This window comes from Strix uralensis, chromosome Z (assembly GCF_047716275.1).
Source record: "Strix uralensis isolate ZFMK-TIS-50842 chromosome Z, bStrUra1, whole genome shotgun sequence".
Lineage (NCBI taxonomy): Eukaryota > Metazoa > Chordata > Aves > Strigiformes > Strigidae > Strix > Strix uralensis.
In genome coordinates this window covers 31,319,470-31,341,845 of record NC_134012.1, presented here as the reverse complement: position 1 = coordinate 31,341,845, position 22,376 = coordinate 31,319,470, and the positions used below count along the sequence as shown (strand labels likewise).

At 36.9% G+C, this 22,376-nt stretch overlaps 1 protein-coding gene across 14 annotated transcripts in view; it reads right to left on the bottom strand.

Annotated features, from left to right (window-relative positions):
* Positions 1–22,376, bottom strand: part of KDM4C (lysine demethylase 4C) — a 275,507-nt gene that overhangs the window by 66,009 nt on the left and 187,122 nt on the right. For 12 of the 14 annotated variants that reach the window (XR_012627265.1, XR_012627266.1, XR_012627267.1 and 9 more), the window contains one exon: positions 18,852–18,960. The exons of the other annotated variants lie outside the window; for them this stretch is intronic. Coding sequence is in view for 8 of the 12 variants with exons in the window: in XM_074857256.1 (XP_074713357.1) it covers positions 18,852–18,960 (109 nt within the window). In the remaining 4 variants the exon portion in view is untranslated. The remainder of the gene's footprint in view (positions 1–18,851; positions 18,961–22,376) is intronic. 14 annotated transcript variants of the gene reach the window in all.

Here is a 22,376-nt window from a genome sequence, read left to right as displayed (position 1 = left end):
GGAAGGCAAGGTGGGCAAGAATGGGGTTTGCCTGCTGTCCTGAACGTAGACTTACCTCCATTCACTCCTTTCCTTTAAGTTACTGCCTTCTGCCTGGTGCAGGGAGGATACAGGATCCCCTTGATCTCATGTTTTTTCTGGTGGATGTTCCTGTCTCAGGGAGGGCAGAGCATGGTTCTGCCAGTCTATCTCTTTCTCAGACTCCCTGATGCTCCTTAACCTTTCTACTTCCTCTCATAGGTCTGTCACCAGTCTGAGGAGATCATTCATTTGGTCACACTTCACAGAGCTGTTCTCACTACTGCCATCCTTTACTAGTGAAAGGCTCTGGCAGACTGAGACCTGGATGGCTGCATGCTTTTGTGGGAGCTCTATCTGGGTAGTCACACCAGTTCTGGTGAGTGCAAAGGGCATAAGTTTCTGCCAGGTGGATACCAGAGCTAAGCTCCTTCTGGGAGGGTGACGCCCACCAGATGAACTCCTTTTGAGCTGGTAGGGAGATGATGTCCTTCCTGCACTCCCTCCTGCACAAACTGCCATGCCATGCCCTGTTCACTCACACTCCCTAGGCTGCTTTGTATAGGTATGGAGGTGGCCGCGGTTCCTCTAGCAACATCCACACCTTGTCAGTGTCTCTCATGAAAGCTGCCAACTCGTGGCAGGTCTCTCTGCTGCCCTGGTGTTTCCCTGACTCAGGAAACCCCACTGTGCACTGAGATCTGCTGCTGTGCTGCCAACTGGGCTGGCTCCAGAGCAGAGCCCCTCGATGACTGACTTACCAAACACGGTAATAAGGCTTTTTATCAAAACCCACAAACTATCACTTTTATTTGTATACAGAGTCTTTCTCTTTTCAAGTTTGCCACTCAAGATTTGCCATTTAGCACATATTTTAAAAGTTTGAAGCTTTCTGTTTAGATAAGAAGCAATTTCATTGCACATTAAGAAACACAGAATTCAGATAATTCACCAAAAGCTCTGCATGCTGCACTCCAAGCCTTACAAGTTGTAACCTGCTATGGAGAATTATACATTCACATTCCTTATTATTTTACAATAAAGATCTACCAAGGAATTTCAATATAGAAAATCATGTGCTTTATAACCTTTCCACAATATATATAAGTACTACTGTTTACACCTATAATACAACACCAGCACCTATAATAAAAGCTGAATTTGAAAAGATTGTTTACTGCTACTCTACAGAACGCTTTATGTTCACACTGGTGAAATTAGTCTTGATACACTTCCATTTACGTATTTTATTATTCAATCCTCTCATTCTTAAAATTTCACTATATTAGACTGTCTTGTTGACCAGTGTGAATTCCTTCTTCATGGTTAAATACCTGGATCCATGTATCTGCATTTGTTCTATTTAGCAACATCATCTTTTTCAGTTTTTAAAGGATCTCAGGTTTATTCAATGCAGTAATCTGACTTTCCAATCAAATCCTAAACAGAGCAGGGAAATTTTAAATCCATAACAGAAGCTATACCTAAGAAATGTAAATGATATAAAAAGGTTTCTATTAAACAGGAATCAGTGACACAGAAACACAATAAAAAACATTTCTAGAACAACTTTTCCCCAGTGGCACCTGCCATTTTGATATTTTCTAAATGAAATACACAATCTTCTAATGACAAAAAAAACCAAAACCCAAACCAAACCAGAATTAAAACTTTCTAATTTCCTAAATCTTTAAAAGCTTGGAAAAGAAATGAACACAAGCTTTAATTCAAACTAAATATTTTGGTCTGCTTTAATGCTTTGTGCAAATTTTAAAAATAATTCCATATTTTCATGAAGCACTACAATTTTTCATTGTATAAAGCATCTATACAGCTCTAAAGAAATTCCCAGACCTCTAATAAATGTTCCTATTCTCAGTAAAAACATGAATCAAAAAACACTTGGTGAGCTGTTGGTAAGCTCTCAAAGATGTCTAAAAGTACACTATGATCATTCCTCCTTCTTTAAACTGGTCCCTACAGAATAACTACACAAGTTTAAGGTCCTCCCACCCAAAGTACTTTACAGACTAGGGGTCAGCAGAGGAAAGTGTCAGTTCAGCTCAGCTGCATAAACCTAAGCATAGTGGAAATTGCCACAACAAATTTCATATCACAGAAGACAGCTTTTAGAGGACCAGCTTAAGACTGAACAAATTCACTCAAGAACTAAGGGTCGCCCACTATCTTAATCACTTTTCACTCACAGGACACAGCATGTACTATCAACATTTCTTCCACAGAATGATTTGATATAAACAAGCCAGAATGCCTGACCTTAAAAAAAAAAAAAAAATATTAAAAATAAGGAAAAAAATACCCTCAAAAAAATTGCTACAACAACATACTCAGAATATGCACCCCTTTGGAGAAAAGATTAAATACTGTGGATATCATTCACATTGTTTCACAACTACTTGAAAGGCTCCCTGATGCCATGATGAGAGACCTGATGAAAGTTCTACACCAAAATAAAATGTAATACAAGCACTCAGCCTAGTATAATATTAAATCATCTGACTGATTTGAAAGGAAATGATCTTTGAAATATCTTTGAACTATCTGGAACATAATGGTTACCATATTTACACAAAATTTAATTCTAGCCCATTAAAATTTCAAAGCAATGGCTACCTCCTATGCTGCATAGGTATAGCTGGCTACCCAAATGAACTACATGGACAGTAATCATTCCTCTAAGTAGCTTTAGGTTATGCATCTTCTTCCTTTTACTTAGAGATAATGTTCACTTGCACTTTAAGGTTTTCCCTCTGTACTTTCAAACAATAATGATTAAGGTAAAACATATTTAGCCGTTAGCTGCTTTGCTTACAAAGCACTCTACAGTTCAAGATTCTGTATCGAGAGATGGCTCAATCCCTGTTTTCTGATCTTCAATTAAAAAAAAAAAAAAAAACCAGGAGAAAATCAGTTTGCAATATCAATGCTCCTTTCATACAGATGGGATATATTGAAAGTTTACCAAGTCTCATCCATAATCCCATTGACTGCTCTAATCATTTCATCACACTCAAGTTGACAAGAATCTTAATCTTAATTTTCCTCTTAATGTAATCTGTTAGCAAGGGATAAATATCTAATACATCTCCCTTATTTCTATGTTGCTTACCTGCTCTTGTAATCTCTACACTTTCATTTTTTTCCACCTATTTTAAAAATCATCATGAAACAGGGCTGAGTCACATATATTTGGCAATACTTGAGCAATTGTTTGTAGTTTACTAGGGGCTCTCTAGAATGGCACAAAACTGAATTATACAACCGTTTGGTCAGCAAGTACTCCTCTTACACCTGCTTACGTGCTAGTCACAATTACTCAACTGTATAAACAAGGAAGAAAAGTCTTGAAAAGTAGTTATCTGCAAATCTCACTCAATGAATAATCATTTGCAGTTTTTATTGCTGTTTTAAAGTAACACATCAGGGATCCTTTCAAACTTTCTATATTCTTTAGCACTGTTACCCAAACTGGCTGAAAGATAGCTCCCAATATATATATATTTATAATATATAATAATATATATATTTTATTAAAACATATAACATTGCTGAAGAGCAGGAATCAAAAATATATAGAACATATATGGAATAAATTCTGTGCTGCATATTTATGTTACAATATATAATGTTTTATAAATGCATATAAATGTCTATTTATGTTAAAATATATAAAAACAGCTGAACTCTTAAATAGCTTTTTGTGCATTTTTCCAGTCAACAGCAAATCTGTGAAAGTGATAGCAAGTGACCAAAGCTCTTCTGCCTCTTAAAAATGGAGAACCTAATTTCTCTGAAATGAAAAAAAAAAAAGAGCTAGGAATCCTAAAGTCAGAAGTTTGAAGTACATTTGTATAAATGAGTTTACGATAATAGGCTATGTCATAATTAAAGGATTTAAAATAGAATGGAAGGTTAGTACACCTCAAATCACTAAGCTGGTCAGAGAGGGAAAAAAAAGGTAAAATCTTGAAATTAAATGGCAGAAGCATGGAAATTAGATAATAGTAACCATAAACTCTCTGGAGTAAAAATTCCATATTCTCACTGCAGCAAAACAAGAAGTTACTGACATCAAAAAATGACCCTGGATTATTCAGACATTCAATCTCTGTGTAAAAAGAACAAATGTGTCAAATCTTTCCAGCTTCATATATTCTTCTAATTCTCAAAAAAAAAATACAAAGAGTAAGGTAAATATATATAAAATAGTTACTTCTTCCTCTGAGTTGAACAAATGCTTCTACCAAAGGAATTTGATTTTCACAAGCTTCCCTTATTCTAAAAGCCATTATTAACTGCATATGGGTAAGAATATGTGTGTGCATGTACATGCATACACACATAAAAGCAATGCAAAAAAGTATGTGTGTGCCTACATGTGGCAAAATGAACACTCAGTAAAACTAAGGGGATAACAGATCTTTTCTGTAACACATTCAGTAAACTTCTAGCTCCTACAAGCATTAAGTCCCCACTAACTTAACAAGGCACATCAGAGAGTTGCAAATTTTCAATTTCTATTTAAAAGCTATCTGATTTCTACTTGCTATAATGAGATAATTTCTACCATGACTAGTTGAAGAAGCAGATGGGATTACTGCAAACAGAAAATTCCTAAGGGTAAAAGAGACCTGTGTGATAGTTCTTTGAAAGGAAACTTTCACAGTGACCACAGTATTTTTCAGATAGATGGGGTGTCTTAAAACTATGGTGCTGAACTGGAAAATGTACACTGTAGGCAGCTCTGACTAGAGTAAATCTGCACTGCATTATAGCAGCAAAATTAATTAGCCATCAAACAGAATTCAGTTATAAAAAGAAAAGACCTCTCACAAGGATGATGGTCTAAAAGCAAAATACTCCCAACCAAAGGACATCTGCAATATAACCCATGCCTTATTACTCAAAAGAGATCTGGAAGTTCTCCAAAATTACAGAAGTGCTGCCTAGCTGCAAGACTCTAGTTCCTCTGACATTAAGGAATTGATATTTAATACTGCAGAAAACAACCAACAAGCTATGGTCCAGATGGTTAGCTGAGCATCATACAGAGTCAGGAAATATGAATACTTCTATTTGTTCCACTCCCTCCAGCCATCATTTCTATGGCTAACATGTGGCCTTAACATTAAAAGATAAGATAGACAGCTGCAATTCTATTAAAGGGATGGCAAACATGAGACACCATGCAAAAGACTAAAGGTTCGTGTGTATTAATTCTTCCCCAGGATAAGAAGATCTTTAAAACAAAGATTCTGTTTGCAATGGCTTCTTTATTTACAGCTCTGTTGAGTTACACTTGCACAAGAACACAGCTGGTACTATCACTCGTGATATCCACAAAGCAGAATGATATTTAATCTTTCAAATCTAGTCCAGGATATTTTCCACAGTCTCTACTTGTGTTCATATACCCTTATATCTGTCCACTTTCACTAAGTCAAATTTTATTCAATATGAAGTTAACATATTCATTACTCATTTTATGAATTTAACACCAATTCATGCGTGATTTTGTTATGGCACCTTCTCTGCTGAAAAAACACAGTTAAGACTGGCTGTCCACCAAGAGAACTTTTTATCATACAGTGACAGTCTGTAACATATAGGCTACTGGAGAAATTGGAAGATGATGTAGGCTCCAGTACCATCATTATGATATTGACATCACTTTATGACTTGTATTTGTCAGACCTGGACAGAGTAGTCTCTCAGCTTGCCAAGTGCCCTGCTGTGATAAGGTGCAAGGAATAAGTAAGCTGCTTAAGTTCAGAGCTGACAAGACAGATGTAATGCTTGCTGGTAATGAAAACAACATACAGCCATTCCTGAAGACCACACGGTTAAACATACTGGATGTGCCTAGCAAATGATCTCACACCACTACATATATTGCAGAAAATATGCCACTCCTCCAGAGACAAAATGTTGTTCTCTGTCATTTGGGGTAATTTAAGACACTCATCTATAGTTCAAGCTGTGGCTATCTAAGAGACCATACCTTCTTCTGATAACAATGGGATGTAAAACAAAACAGCAGGCTGAAATAAATGACTGTTAAAAGAGACGCACTGTAAACAAATGGAGGACAAATCACTAGTCTCCAAAAGAATGTGCCATTTTTCTGATAATAAAACTTATCTAAAACAGATACCTCACCTTTTTTCTTGGCAACTGCATATACAGAAAGCTCACAGGAGAGCTACTTCAAATGGAAAAAGGTAATCCTTGGCATCAGTTCAGCAATCATTCTTTGCTCTTTAAAGTGAACATTAAGTTACTTCAAATCCCCTGAATTTGCCGCTCAACTCAACTTACTATTTTCTTCAGCAGCTCCTTACAAATATTATTTGAAATAGCAGTCAGCTTCCTAAAGAAAAACTAGTATCTTTTCATGTAGACAGATTCTCAAGCTTATAACCTGAGCTGGACCTTTTTCACTTCAGGGAACAGCTCTCACAATATTGTTCCAAGAATCACCACAGCAATGCCTTGTGGCACAGAACTTTGAATGAGAAAATGACAGAAAAAAAAGTGGCTTAACTACTAAAAATCCAAACTCAATGCCTGAAAGCTAAACATTCTCACTGAACTGAGTTTCCAACTATTTACAATTATATACAAATAATTAGTTTAGCAATTACTCATCATTCTACTCTTAAAATACACCAAATCCATAAAACAGCATATAGCATAAGAAACAAGCAGGAGAAGCTGGAAGTGACTGAAAAGCTATGATCTAATTGCTATCACTGAAACTTGGTGGGACAAACCACATGACTGGTGCACTGCAATCGATGGCTATAAACTATTCAGAAGGGAGAGGCAAGGAAGGAGGGGTGGAGGGGTTGTTCTCTGTGTAAAAAAATGGGTTGACTGCACAGAGCTGTCTTTGAAAAACAGCAATGAACGGGTTGAGAGCTTATGGGTAAAAATCAGGGGCCAAGCCAACAAAGCAAACCTCACGGTTAGTGTTTATTACCAGCCTCCCGACTGAGGGGAGCCTGTTGACAAAGTGTCCTTACTTCAAATGCAGGAAGCATCATGCTCGCAGGCTCTGATCCAGCTGGGGGACTTCAGTCACCCTGACATCTGCTGGAAAAGTAGCACAGCAAGCTGCAAGCAGTCCAGAAAACTCCTGGAGAACATCAAGGATAATTTCTTAATCCAGGTGATAGACAGCCCAACCAGAGGAGAAGCATTACTGCACCTGTTGCTTACCAACAGAGATGAACTAATGACAGAGGTGAAGATCAGTGGAGCCTGGGCTGCAGTGATCATGCCCTGTTGGAATTCACAATCTCAAGGGATATGGACCATGTGAAGAGTAAAGTCAAGACCTTGAATTTTAGGAGAGTGAACTTGCAATTTTTTAGGGAATTACAGGATGGGACCCCCTGGGAAACAGCCCTCAGGGATAAAGGAACAGAACAGAGCTGGCAGCTCTTTAAGGACATGGAACATAAAGGACAGCAGGGACAGGGAAGTGATCTTGCCCCTGTACTCGGCACTGGTGAGGCCGCACCTCGATTACTGTGTTCAGTTTTGGGCCCCTCACTACAAAAAGGACATTGAATTACTCGAGTGTGTCCAGAGAAGGGCAACGAAGCTGGTGAAGGGTCTGGAGCACATGTCGTAGGAGGAGCGGCTGAGGGAACTGGGGTTGTTTAGTCTGGAGAAGAGGAGGCTGAGGGGAGACCTCATCGCCCTCTACAGCTACCTGAAAGGAGGTTGCAGAGAGCTGGGGATGAGTCTCTTTAATGAACTAACAGCAATAGGACAAGAGGTAATGGCCTCAAGTTGCGCCAGGGAAGGTGTAGACTGGATATTAGGAAGCATTTCTTTACAGAACAGGTAGTCAGGCATTGGAATAGGCTGCCCAGGGAGGTGGTGGAGTCCCCATCCCTGGAGGTGTTTAAGAGTCGGGTTGACATAGCGCTGAGGGATAGGGTGTAGTTGGGAACTGTCAATGTTAGGCTAATGGTTGGACTGCATGATCTTCAAGGTCTTTTCCAACCTAGACGATTCTGTGATTCTGTGATTCTGTGAACTACCTGAAAGGAGGTTGCAGAGAGCTGGGGATGAGTCTCTTTAACCAAGTAACAAGCGATAGGACAAGAGATAATGGCCTCAAGTTGAGCCAGGGAAGGTTTAGACTGGATATTAGGAAGCATTTCTTTCCAGAAGGGGTTGTTAGGCGTTGGAATGGGCTGCCCAGGGAGGTGGTGGAGTCCCCATCCCTGGAGGGGTTTAAGAGTCAGGTCGACATAGCACTTAGGGACATGGTGTAGTTGGGAACTGGCAGTGTTAGGTTAACGGTTGGACTAGATGATCTTCAAGGTCCTTTCCAACCTAGATGATTCTGTGATTCTGTGACATTTTTCTTAAAGCACAAGAGCTCTCAATTCCTGCGTGTAAGCCATCAGAGAAGGAGTCAGGAGACTCTGCTGAGTAAGGACCTCCTGGTCAAAATAAAGCGTAAGAAAGAAATGCACAGGCAGTGGAACCAGAAACACGAATCCTGGGAAGAATACTGGGACACTGCCTGGATGTGTAGGGATGGGATTGGAAAAGCTAAGCACAGTTGGAGCTGAATTTGGCAAGGGATGCAAAGAATAATAAGAATGTCTTCTACAGGTATGTTGGTCAGAAAAGGAAGATTAAAGAAAAGGTACCTCCCCCCCATCCCCAGTAAATGTGAAAGAACTAGTGACAACCAACATGGAGGTGGGTGAGGTACTCTACAACTTTTTTTGTCTCAGTTTTTCACTGGTAATCTCTCTTCCCACATCTCTCAAGTCCCTGAACTTCAAGGCAGGGACTAGTGGAATGAAGTCCCTCCCACTGCAAGAGATCAGGTTCAAGACTATCTTGAGGAACCTGAACATACACAAACCCATGGGACCCAGTGAGAAGCATCCCAGGGTCCTAAGAGAATTGGCTGATGTAGTTGCTAAACCACTCTCTGTCACATCTGAAAAGTCGTGGCAGACAGGGAAAGCCCCCAGTGATTGGAGGAAAGGGAATATCACACCCTTTCTTAAAAAGGATAAAAAGAAGCACCCTGGAATTACCAACCAGTCAGCCTCACCTCAGTGCCCAGTGAGACCGCAGAACAGAGACTCCTGGAAGTTATATTGAAACAGATGGAAGACAGGGCGGTGACTGGAGATAGCCAATGTGGCTTCACCAAGGGCAAATCAAGCCTGACTAATCAAGCAGCCTTCACTAACAGTGGACTGACTGCATCAGTGGACAAGGGAAGAACTACATATGTCATCTATCTGGACTTCCGTAAGGCCTTTGATACATGTCCCCTGCAACCTTCTTGCTGCTAAATTGGAGAAATATGGGTTTGATGGATGGACTATTAGATGGATAAGGACTTGGTTGGATGCCACATCAAAAGAATTACAGTCAACGGCTCAATGTCCAAGTGGAAACCAGTAATGAGAGGTATCCTTCAAGGGTCCATACTGGGACTGGTAGTATTTAATATCTTCTCCCATGACAGAGGTAGTGGGATTGAGTGCACTCTCAGCAAATTTGCAGATGACACCAAGCTGAGTGGTCCAGCTGATCGCTAGAGGGAAGGGATGCCATCCACAGGGACCTTGACAGACTTGAGAAGTGGGCCCATGTGAACCTCATGAAGTTCAACAAGGCCAAGTGCAAGTTCCAGCACCTGGGTAGGGGCAATCCCCACAATCAGTATAGACTAGGGGATGAATGGATTGAGAGCAGCCATGCAGAGAAAGAGTTGGGGCTACTGGTGGATAAAAAACTGGGCACAAGCCAGTAATGTGTGCTTGCAGCCCAGAAAACCAATCATATCCTGGACTGCATAAAAAGCAGCATGGCCAGCAGGTCGGGGGAGGTGACTCTCCCACTCCACTCTGCTGTCATGAGAGTACTCCCAGCTGGAGTACTGCATCCAGCTCTGGGGTCCACAGCACAAGGAAGATTTGTACCTCTTACAGGAGGGCTGGAACACCCGTCCTGTGAAGAAAGGCTGAGAGTGTTGGGGTTGTTCATCCTGGAGAAGAAAAGGCTCCAGGGAGACCTTATTTTGGCCTTTCAATACTTAAAAGGGTCTTTTAAGAAAGACAGGGAAAGACTTCTTATCAGGGCCTCCAGTGATAGGACAAGGAGCAGTATTTTTAAACTGAAGGAGGATATATTTAGATTGGATATAAGACAGACATTTTCTACAATAAGCATGGTGTGATACTGTAACACGTTACCCAGAGAAGTTGTGAATGTCTGAGCTCTGGAAGTAGACAGGGCTTTGAGCAACCTCATCTACTGACAGATGTCCCTGCCCATGGCAGGAGGGTTGGACTAGATTTTTAAAGGTCCCTTCCAACTCAAACCATTCTATGATTCTAGAGGACATAGAACAGTGGAGACTTTAAAGGAATAGAAGTATAATGGAGTGATATATAAGCACCCACTGATGTTGGTGAGGAGTGTTCGTTTTCTAAAAGGTATGTAATGTGTATATAGCCAATAGCACAGCAAAATTCATTCAAAACTGCTTAAGACTTACAGATAATAAAAAGGTACATTTCTAGAAGATTCAACAATACATCTTTATGTTCCCATATATCAAGCTGGTAGTAATTGCAGTGACGTTTGTTTAAAATAGCTGACCCTGGACACAAGAACGATACAAGATTATGGAAGAATCATTTTCTCTTTTAAATTTACATTTAAAAATACCTTGGTTTGATGTGTATTCAACTACTATGAAAACAACACAAGCAATAGCAGAAACAAAACCAACAGAACTGCCTCTAAACCTTGGTGCATATGGTGATCAGAGAGAAGCTTTCCTGGATTATGCTGTTTCTAAATTATTTTCTTATAGATACAATCCTGGTGTCAGTTTTCTTTCTCCCAGTTTTCTAAAACATATCTTAAATTCTGCATATACCGGACACATTTAATCCTTGCTAGTTACCATACTTACATCAGCAGACATGTTTCTGTCCCCTTCTTGGCTGTTTTAATTCTCACACTTTTTTCTTTTGCCTTATATATGATGTATCATTTTCTAAATCAAATGTCTTTCTACAGAAAACTTTTATATGCAATTAAAGCAAAAAATTAGGGTTAAAAAACCCCACAATCTAAATGTTAATTCATAAATAAATCCAATGTCCACCAACATCCATTATTAATATTCCTGGGATGTAAAGTAACTCTTAACAACTTAACAGAACACTGTATTTTCAAAGTCTTACACAGATATTAGGCGATATTCTTCTCATCAATATAATGACATCAGTATTGACAAACAGAAAGGTAAACTAAGGCATAAAGCAACTTATCAAATATTACATTGTGTGCAAAGTTCAGATGAATAACCATAGAATGAGATTTCGATAGGATTTGCTACCTTATTCGTCCAATTAGAAGATATTTCAAATGAATATCAGTAAAAAATTAAGCTTTGATATCCAATACAATCACAAGTCCTTTAGCTCTTTTAGATACCAAATACTCAAATAATACTTGGAACTGGACTCTGATCTTTAAACATGTAAGCACTTTTGAAAGCTTTATCAGGAGATAATGTAAGCCAAAATTAAATAAATTCAGCAGATTTGTAATCTTTTTTCCAATTTAGAATGCTATAAAAATATTTTTTTTTACTGATGCAAAGTAAAACTATTTAGATAATTCATGATCCTCATGCTATTCAGTTGCCACTTCGCTGTCATCAAAATATTAGATCTCAGAGAGTTATTCCATGCTTGACAATGTAAATTATCTATGAAATGAAATGATTCTTCACTCTCAATCTTATTATTCAATTCAAAACTCAGTGTTTAATATAGCTCTTCAATGATACTCACCTCTGGACCTCTACCTGTTTAATTTATGAGTTACCTTTTTCACACACTTGTTGCATTACTGTCTATTTGTGTGTGGTCACAAAAAAACCACATACATGACCTCACCTATACATGATACATATTGTATAGACAGAGATGAACTTCAAAATTTACATCTGACTCTATCAGACCTACATATCTTATTATGAACTATTAATTCATTCAGATCTGTAAAAATTTTGAAGGATTTTTATAAGAAAAATCCATTTCCTTGCACATAAAGTCCCCTCTGCAAGTAAAAAGAAATTCAGAGGACTAGTTAACATTTTAGACACTCTGCTTTCATTCTTACAGACATGTCCATGTCTTCAGACAGTATTTACAGTCACGCATATCTAACATTTTCCATATTTTTCTTAAGACCTGATAGTGTGGTACCACTGCAAGATACAACTTTGACAGTTTGCAATAGAATCTGCTTATCATAGCAAATTATTCTGACAGTAAGTACTATACAGCCAGCAGTGTACATTCTTCTAACATACTTATTAAAAATCTATGAACACTGTGATTAAAGCATGTACACTAAATTGTATTTTGTACATGATTGCAATGAGTCACTATATTTTTACAAACTATATATTGCAGTAATCAACTACTGCATCATTTTTAATTTAAGGTTTTTTTTTTAATCAAGACGTGTGCTATTGAAAGCTATTTCATTAACAGTTTTAAAACAATTTGGAAATATTTTAAAATCTATCTTAAGATTTCTGTCTATTTCACTCCCATTGCCTGTGAATGTGTGCAGTGACTTAGTCAATGCATGAATTTATGTATGGTATAGGGATTCTCAATTGTCCTTCCAGCAGTATTTGTGGAAACGTTGAAAAGTAATCAATACTTCTTTGTATTACCAGAAATGCATAGCAACACTGGTATACATCACTGCAAGTGTTTCTTTACTCTTTCACAAACACAGCTGCAATAGTTCTATTACCCCACTGTAGTTTAACAAATGAATTTCATTACAAATCATAACTCAGAAGATGAGCAGTGTCCTCAAATGTCTTTAATCCATTTTAGGTTTCATACGTCATTAAAATAGAATGACAGGCCGGAGAACATTTGCTCGTTCATTTAAAAGCTCATACACATTTTTGCTTTGATTCCATTCTTCAGTGGCATACCACAGAGAATCCTCTATATTTTCAGAATTGATGTACCTTTCAAAACTATAATCTTTGGCTTTCAAGCTCACTATTATTTGCCTTCAGGTGCAAATTTTAAAGTGTATAGGCTTCTAAAAAGAACTTTATGGCTTCAGCCAGATACGGAAAGGTTTGTAGATCAGTCATCATCACAGTGTAAATTTCTTTTCAAAATAATGTTCCTTACTCAGAGTACACTTGTGCTTATACTCGGTTCACTTGTCAAATACAAATTTGAGGTCATCAAAAGCTTCAGGGCAACTTCAGCTATTCCAAAAATCATTTTCTACCTCTATTTTGTTGGAGAAATAGGATTTCAAATGTAAAATAGGAAACTCTACAGATAAAGAAACAAAGGCATCTTATGTGCATGTTTCAGTACAGCATTGCAGTGACTGCCAGTAAGGACCATCAATCCAATGCCCAAGCATTTTAAAATATCAAAAATATCAAACGCAGATAATGTATTTTGCTATTGAGTTGATACATATTCAAAACATGATCTGAGTTGAAATCTTAATTATATAGGTTTAGGAACAGGTGCTAATGATTATATTTAAATGTTTATTTTGTAACAGATGAAACATTTAAATACTGTCATTTAAAATGTCTACTGTTCACTATAAGTCACATGTCTGACAATGGTAAATGACACTAGGCTCAATAGTCCTGTTGGTTTGCTTTCCTTGGCCATAAGTAAGTGCTTTAATTTAATTATATTTTTAAGTCGTATGTTTTATTAAAATAGAATGACAGACAAGAGAGCACTTATTCTTTTTTTAAAGGCTGAGTTTATGTTTGAGAGGTCAGTCTGATTTTTTCATCTCCAGAGACTTCTTGCAGCTATAGTTCATATTTATAATTGGAGCTGAGTAATTAACACTCTTTTGAAAGCAGAGACTATCTAGGGACTTGGGGAAATGCTTATCCCTTCCCAAAGTAATGAGTTTTACCATTGACTTTGACACACACAAAAATCCACAGTCTGTCTTCTATTACCCAAAGCCTCATACATATAAATAGTCAAAGAAAACAGGTTTTAAAAAGCAGAAGTTTATACCCAAGCTTCTCTTGGAGAATTAAGGACAAATGGAACAAGGTAAACATAAAATAAATAAATAAATAAAATAAAGCTAATCTCAGCTAGAAACCAAAGCTTTATCTGCTTTAGGTAAACTGTTAGATGCTGTTAAACTGTTGGGATGGAAGCTGACACCACACTCATTTATGGCATAAACTCTCCTCCAAATCACACTCTTGTTCCAAATTGTCATCAGCTGAAACTGTATATTTAGACAAATTTCATGTGGTCCCCTCCATACAATCACTTGTCTTCAACTTTGCCTCCCTTTTACCTGCTCCTAACATTTTCACTGTGATTAAACAGTATTTAAGTTGGCATTTGTGTATCTCCCACCTTTTCACACTTGCTCATATGTCTGCTGTTAAACTTGGAGACCACTGGAACAGAGACCATCTGAATTAAGTATCCACAAAGCAGCTAGTATACTGTAGTTTATGGAAAATAATGTCTTAAAATGTGTGATATGGTAAGGTATATCCCTCCAGGTATTTCATTTTAGAACCTGTGCATAAACATCTGAATTCAACATATGTTTCCTAGTTTGATAACCACAAATTGTCATTTCACATGGCTATTGGAACTCAAACTGTCTGATGGATGTGACCATCCAGGCTGAATCTAAAATAAAGAAAGAAAGCCTGAATGCCTGACAAGAGACCAGGACAGTCTCATTTTCCCATTCACATGTTTCAAAAAAAAGAGAAAAGGTATAGGCACAGAGAGGTAAAGTGGAGAAACTACAAGTTCTAGAGTCTGTGGGATGCTCTCTACACTGAGGTTGCCTGGAAGACCTTCTGCTTTGAAATTAAAAGTCATCTAGATTCCATCGATGTCATGGGTGTACATCCATAAAATGTAAGTGATGATACAACCTGTTTTATTTCAGCACAGGATGTATCACATTCTTTTCTTTCACATTCCCCTATGAAAGACAAAGCACCAAAATCAGTATTGATTTAGACTGTTTTCATCTTCTAGCACTAAGGAATAATTTTCAAGAGAATTAATTTTTAATGAACATTTCACTGTCATGTAAATTTTCTGCAATGATGGAACACAGCACTTAACCCATTGAAAATAGCTAGGGAAATACAAAAACATTTTGGCATTCTATAAAAATCCACTAATTTGCAAACATGAAACAGTTGCATAAAACAATTTTAAAGCTATGAGCTACTGTAAGCATAATAAAAATATTGATTTTTCCTCTGGAAGAAATGAGGATATGCTGAATATTTAACAATGGAAAAATTGACAGGAAACACTGATTCCAACCCAAAACATCTAGTGAATTAAAACTATTTAACAGCAATCAGTATACATACTAGCTAAGAATAAAAAACAGCCTACCAATATGTTCATGATTGCACAGATGTTATTTAATTTGTCAAAAATAAAACACTGACTTTCTATTTCCTTTGGTATTCCTTTGTACATGGTACATTAAAGAAAATGTCAGCTCAGCCTCTACAGATCTCTGAAAACAGTAGATGTTCTCATTTGGGTTTCTTACTATTTCAGAGAGAAACACGAAGTGGGGGAAGGAGAAAAGAAGGAGGGAGGAGAGGAAGACAGAATGAAAAATGTTTAAAAAAAATAGAACCATTTACTCCTACATTGTAAATTCTAGTTGTGGTATGGCTGCACAATAAAACGTAATCTATCCTTTTATATGTTTTCTATTGTTTTTTGCTCATTTAAAAAAATTCAACAAAACGCAACCCAAATTTTGTAAAGGAGAGATGGCATAGTAGGACACCACACATTTACTAGCTACCCCGTGCTTTAACATAAAGAAAATTATAAAGATAGGCTCAAAAATGTATTTTTAAAAAATGTATTGCTTATGAAGGCTCAATATCAACAAACAATGTACAAAACTTGCCTTTGCTCATAAAGGAACACTCTCTGGCTTTGAATGATGAAGACTGATGAACAAAGATACACTTAACCTAACAAACAGGATAGCTGTGAAGCAGGAATTGGCTGTAGGTATTGGCGATCCCCACAATTTCAAAGGGGAAAACTGTCCTAAATCAATTGCTCACAGATTCCCAGAGCTAATGTCAAAGTGTGAATCACTCAGTATGCTTTTACAGAAATTAACAGCAAGACAGATGATATCAGCTGTCTACTCCAAAGTATAGAGTATATGATAATGGAGAGGAATGAAAGATAAGAATGGAAGTGGGGCCAAGTCGGGGGAAGAAGGAATGGGAATTCCTGGAGAAAGGAACAGAATTAATGTGGATATTCCTGGTGTTCCCCTGAGGCAAAGAACCTAGCGTCAGTGGGTATGAGAGCATAATTGTTCTTCTTCACCATCAACAGTCAGGAATTGAAGACTAATGTAAGGATCACATTTGATTTGACAATGATGTGGCAGATATACACAAGGTATTGAAAGCAACCTCTTTAGAGAAGTAGGAGGTTCATGTTCCAGGAAACAAGAAATCATTTACAAAAAGTATCAAATGAACACAAGGCTTTAGAGAAAATAGAAAGTATCCATGCAATTCCATCTAATTTAGTTTTTAGTTTTTTTAAATACAGAATACTACAATGTTATTCAGGAGACTTAGTTTAACTAGAGTATTCATTGTGAAACAGAGCTGAGTAAAGCCATCAGATACAGCAACTTATTTCCAACAAAAGCCAAAATTTAACAGCAGACAGATTGCTGATGGTTTTAGAGCAGATTTTTCTCTGCTCAAGGAGCAGCATTTTATTGGTCTATTGACATTAAATCATTATAGGCCCTTTTGAAATGGTCAAACTGCCTACTTCCCTTAAATTAGTACAAGCCTAGCTATTTCATTATAAATTCAATGTCAGAAACTAAGTCTTGGAAAAGTAAGGTTTAATCAGCCACACCAGGATTATAGTGCTTCCTTCCCTCACAGTAAGGCTCTCCACTACCTGCAGCAATACTACATTTATGGCTGATATAAAGTACCCTCTCATTTTCATTGTATTCAGTTGAGTTCCTTCATCATAACATTCATTCCACTCAAATATACAAACTCTTTTACTTTAAAAAACAGCATTAAGGAACACAAGTACTATATTTCTAAACATTCAGGGACACACAGGAGACCAAAAGGGTATATATAGCTTAACACAATCTGTAGCGCTTCAATGTCATTTTACATTGAAGGAGGCTTCAAGAACTGAAAAAGCACTAAGGAGTACATGCAATCTTCTATCAACTGAAGGAAAGAATAGAATAAAAAACTCTCCACTATAAATAACTGATTAACATAACTGTTTCATATTCAGCAGAAATCACCTAGGAATCGTAAACCATGTAACTTCACAAATTTTGGCTCCATACCTTCATAATCAATAATTTAAAATTAATTCAAGCCTTCTCTAAAAGGCTGCTGTTACTCTTATACAGTTCAAGTCATAGACAGCCCAGAGAATGAATTTCAACATCTGGTAAATTAAACATTCTGTGTTTTCAAACCCTGAATTTCCAACCAGAGACATATCTGTGACTGTTTAAGATCCTCAAAAAATAAGAATGATCATATTAAATTAATTGTCAGTGCTTCTACTGGTTTTATTTTCAGATTAGGAAGAACATTTTTTGTAATAAGTTATATATAGTCATTAGAAATGTGTTTTATGTTATTTTTAAAAGGACATGTGAAAAACAAAATTTTAAAATTTTGAACAAAAACTTAGAATGGATTACCATTTGAATGACAGGCTACCAATTTAAACCACTCAAAGGTGCATCTCTGTATTTAGAAATAGAGCTATAAAATACAAAAAATAATTAATGACTTGAAATGAAAATGTAATGAAAGACTAATAATTCAAAATGAGCAAGTACAAGGTCTGGAAGAACCATCTGGAAATAGTGTAGGGCAGATCCAGAAAACTGATGGTACCTTTTCCTTATGATTTTGAATGGGCCCCTAATCACTTTCTATCAGATGACATCACAGTGATGCACATTCTGACAAATTAAGTAATTCTCATGTAACACAGGAAGGAAAATACTTTTAATGCACTCATGCAGAACTTCTGCTTGTGTACATCAACCTTCTTGAATGACACTGTTATTCTAGATGTAACACAGGGTGCCACCGTTAGTAGTTGATGCACTTTATTTATGTCTCTCACAAGCTTTTGAAACTCCTCAGGAAACAGCACATTTCTTCCATCCGATATAACGTGTGATCTGTCTTGTGCACATTTTTCAACACCCAGATGGTAGAGATACCATGTAACAAACAGATCACACATATCCTTTTACCTTCATAAATAGTTCCTTGAGGCAAAAATACATAATAAAAAGACCTCACAAACATGTACTGTGTGATATTCCCAGCCTGTTTGGGTTTCAACACTTTCACCACCAATACAGTTTCAAAACTGAAACTTCCACAGCTGATAGTGGTCAAGTTTGTTATTCTTCTTTTGAGGGAGGGCAGGTTATAACTTCTTTTAATAAAATACCAAAGGTTGTTAACAGTGTTAATGAATTTCCACTATATGTCAAAAAGCCCATCTTGATAAACCCCTGGTTATTTAGCTTACCTTAAACATAGTTTACTGCTTTGTACCTGTCAATCATCATCACAATTCAGATTTCTAATACATTTCAAATATTGGAACACCTTAATAGCAAAGAATATATGAAGTATATATGAATATACTACTCACCAATTTTAATCTTTGCCAAGGTATTCTGCTAGTGTCTATCGGTGTACGTTCTGTGACATTACCAAATCTGACTTCTGGGATGGCAATTGCACATATTACATGTGCCCACCTGTGAAAAGTGGCAAGTCAAGAATACCACCAAAAAACCCCCATAGAAGTAAAAGTGTTTAAGATGTTTCGTTACTTCATGTGTGTTTTTTTTAAAAAGGCAACCATCTCTAAATACTTATGAGGATTTCTTAAGTTTCTTTGAAACATATTTAACAGGCCTGACAACACTACCACTTTGTGTAAATATAATTTCAGACTGAGGTTTTATTGCAACATTTTTTTAAGCATCTTTCATGTTCAGTTTATTAAGTGCAAAGGTTTTGTAGTTGTGCTCTCCACATGCACATATAAAGACCACGCTATTTGATTTGTGTGCAATTTATCACCTACAGCATTTTGGATTAACACTACTCAGACCTGAGTAACTATTCTTAGGCAACACACATGATCACAGTCATACATCTATCAAAATGTAAAACAAAGTATACAATCAAGACCTTCTGTTTACAGACACAAAGGCATAGAAGCAGCAAACTGATCAGGCTATCACTGTAATGCCCAACATGAACTGGATCCCCTTTAGCAGTGAAAGAACTTGTCAAGTGCCTAGGACCAGTACTACATGTAAGACTTCAGCGCAACTTCAGGAAGCTTGTCAGATGATGCTCTGTGCTTCCTATACTCATCAGAAAGCACTGCTATATCCCTGAAATGCTGGTTCAATACATAAATCTCAAAATAATAAAGGCTAAATGAAACTAAAAACAAAGTCTGAAATTAATATTGAAAGTGCATATTATATGAAGTAAAAGAGAAGCTAATGACATTTTTATTAACCAGGAGTAGCCTTCTGAGACTACTTCTAAAACCTTTTTCGGGGTAGACAACTAGTAAATCTGAAGAAAGGAAAACATTTCCATTCTTTGACTCATATTCCCTGCCGTTCACTCTACATCTTGTCTCATTACCCCATTTGCTCTTTTTTGTAAGCCCTGAATGCTTGTCTCACTCCACTTTCTGTATATCTCCAGAGACACACATTATATCCGCATTTTAGCAGATTAACAAGAATGTAAGATGGAGCTAAAAGAGATAGAGAGTGATGCAGCAGAACAGAAATAATTTCTCTTTCCTGCAGTAGAATGATGCCTTTGACAAAAAAACTTACCATTGACAAAAATATCTGAAAAAGTGTAATATAACACACAGGCACTAAACGAACTGCTGGCGTGTGATGTTAAAGTCGTACTGGTCAAAGTGTGAAATAAGAACTGCATGTAAAGATGATATATCAATTAGCAAGTTATACAGTTCAGCACAAATAAAACCAGACAAAGCTTGCAGATCTATCATTTTGTTACGGTGACAGTTTTGGTTTTGTCCTAACTTACAGAAAAAAGTCTTGCCTTGAGACTTTTTAACTTTTAATAGCACCCTTTTCTTTTCATTGCTGCCTGCCTACCTGTAAAACTACACTGTCTCACCATCTAAGCTTTATGGGACAGAAATACTATAAATAAAACGCCTCTTCAGTAAATCTTTACCTAAACCTTTATACTCTGACATCTCTCAATCTAAGAGGATTCAAAACAACTGCTGTGTTCTGCTGAAAAGAAGGAATCTCGGTTCTCTTTTATGGCAAATTGCTACCCCACCACCATGTTTGATTCATTAGCTTTTAAATCTAAGTAATGCTCATCCTATATCTCCAATCAGTATGTGAGAGGGAAAGAAGAAGGGAAGGGAATGAACATGTTGGATTTCACACTTGTTGGAGAAAAAAGACATAACTGGAACATGCTCTTCCAAAAACTCTCATAAGTTTGGAATGGTGGCTAATGTTGAAAGATAGATGAAAGACTCAACAATGTGTAGCAACTGTAAGGTATTATGGAAACAGGAAAACAAGAGTTGAACTACTTTTACAGAACTCTCATTTCATAAATCTGTAACAGACTGATATAATGCAAAACCAAAGATTTTAGGTATAGTTATGCAGAGAAAGGCACTTTCTGAAAACATCTGTGGATTTTCTTCTAGGAATAAATCTTATGAAACATTTCTAAAACATTTTAATTGGTCTACAAAAAAGATGTTTGTATTTTCAAAGATGTAACACGCAATCCATCATGTCCTGGTTTCAGCTGGGGAGAGTTAATTTTTTTCTTCTTGGTAGCTAGAATAGTGCCGGTTTTTTGGATTCAGTATGGGATTCGGTATGAGAAGAGTGTTGATAATGCACTAATGTTTTTAGCTGTCGCTAAGAAATCAGGGACTTTTCAACTTCCCATGCTAGTGTGCAGGTGCACAAGAAGCTGGGAGGGAGCACAACCAGAGCGATGGGCCCAAACTGCCAATTCCATATCATATAATATCATGCTCAGTATATAGACGAGGATTCACTGGGAAGCTTGTCTTTCTCTTCCAGGATTGCAGTTTCAGGACTCTCTCTTCTCTGGGTTCACCAGTCAGGAACAGGTTGGGCATCAGTCAGTGTGTCTTCAGCAATCACATTCTGCATTACTCATTTGTATTTTCTATTACTACCATTCTCGTTATAATTATTATTTTAATTTTATTTTACTTCAATTATTAAATTGTTTTTATCTCAATCTACAAGTTTCCTTACCCTTATCCCTCCAATTCTCTCCCCATCCTCCAGGCAGGGGAGGGTGAGTGAGCGACTGTGTGGTATTTGGCTGTCGGCCAGGGTTAAACCACGACATAGCAGCAAATATCAAAAGGGCATGCTGAATTCTACCGAGATGACACTTTTGTCTTGTCTTTTGGGTTTTTTTTTTTTCTGTTTAGGTGAGAAAAGCAAGTAGCAAATTTAGGGGAGTTTAAAAAGCAGCTGAGAATTTTCATGTGTTGGTCAAAATCTCCATTAAAACAGTTACAATATAAATGCTTTCTGAAGGCAAGATCTGGCCTGTGAGTTTCACATAGAACCTTCTCCTAACTGGACAGTTTACAGGGGTAATGCAACCAATTGCAAATCACTGATAAATAAATTCTTGCCTTGTAAGTGGAAAAGAATGTTGCAGCTAGATCATCTCTTACCACTGCATTCCACAGAGTTAAAGAAAGAGATCTACACAATATTGCTAAGTTACTAAACCAATCTAATTAATTATAAGAAGATTCAAAATGCATAAAACTGTTTCACTATTGGGCTTGAGAAATTACTAAGATCCAGTATTTTCCATTTATCTCTTAGGGTTACTTTCTACAGTGTTCTGTCATGCAAATACAGAGAAAAATACTGATGCTGTCAACAGCATGATGTCAGCAACAATACCATTTTTGACAGTGTATAATAGAAATGTATTTAAAAAAACACTTCAAAATCTAAAATTATTTCAATATGATTCAAATTAATTTTTAAAAAATACTGTTTCTAGAACTTCAAAGGTATTTTATTAACTCTGTAATGAAAAATTTCTAAACCGAAGAAGAAAATACACTTTGCTG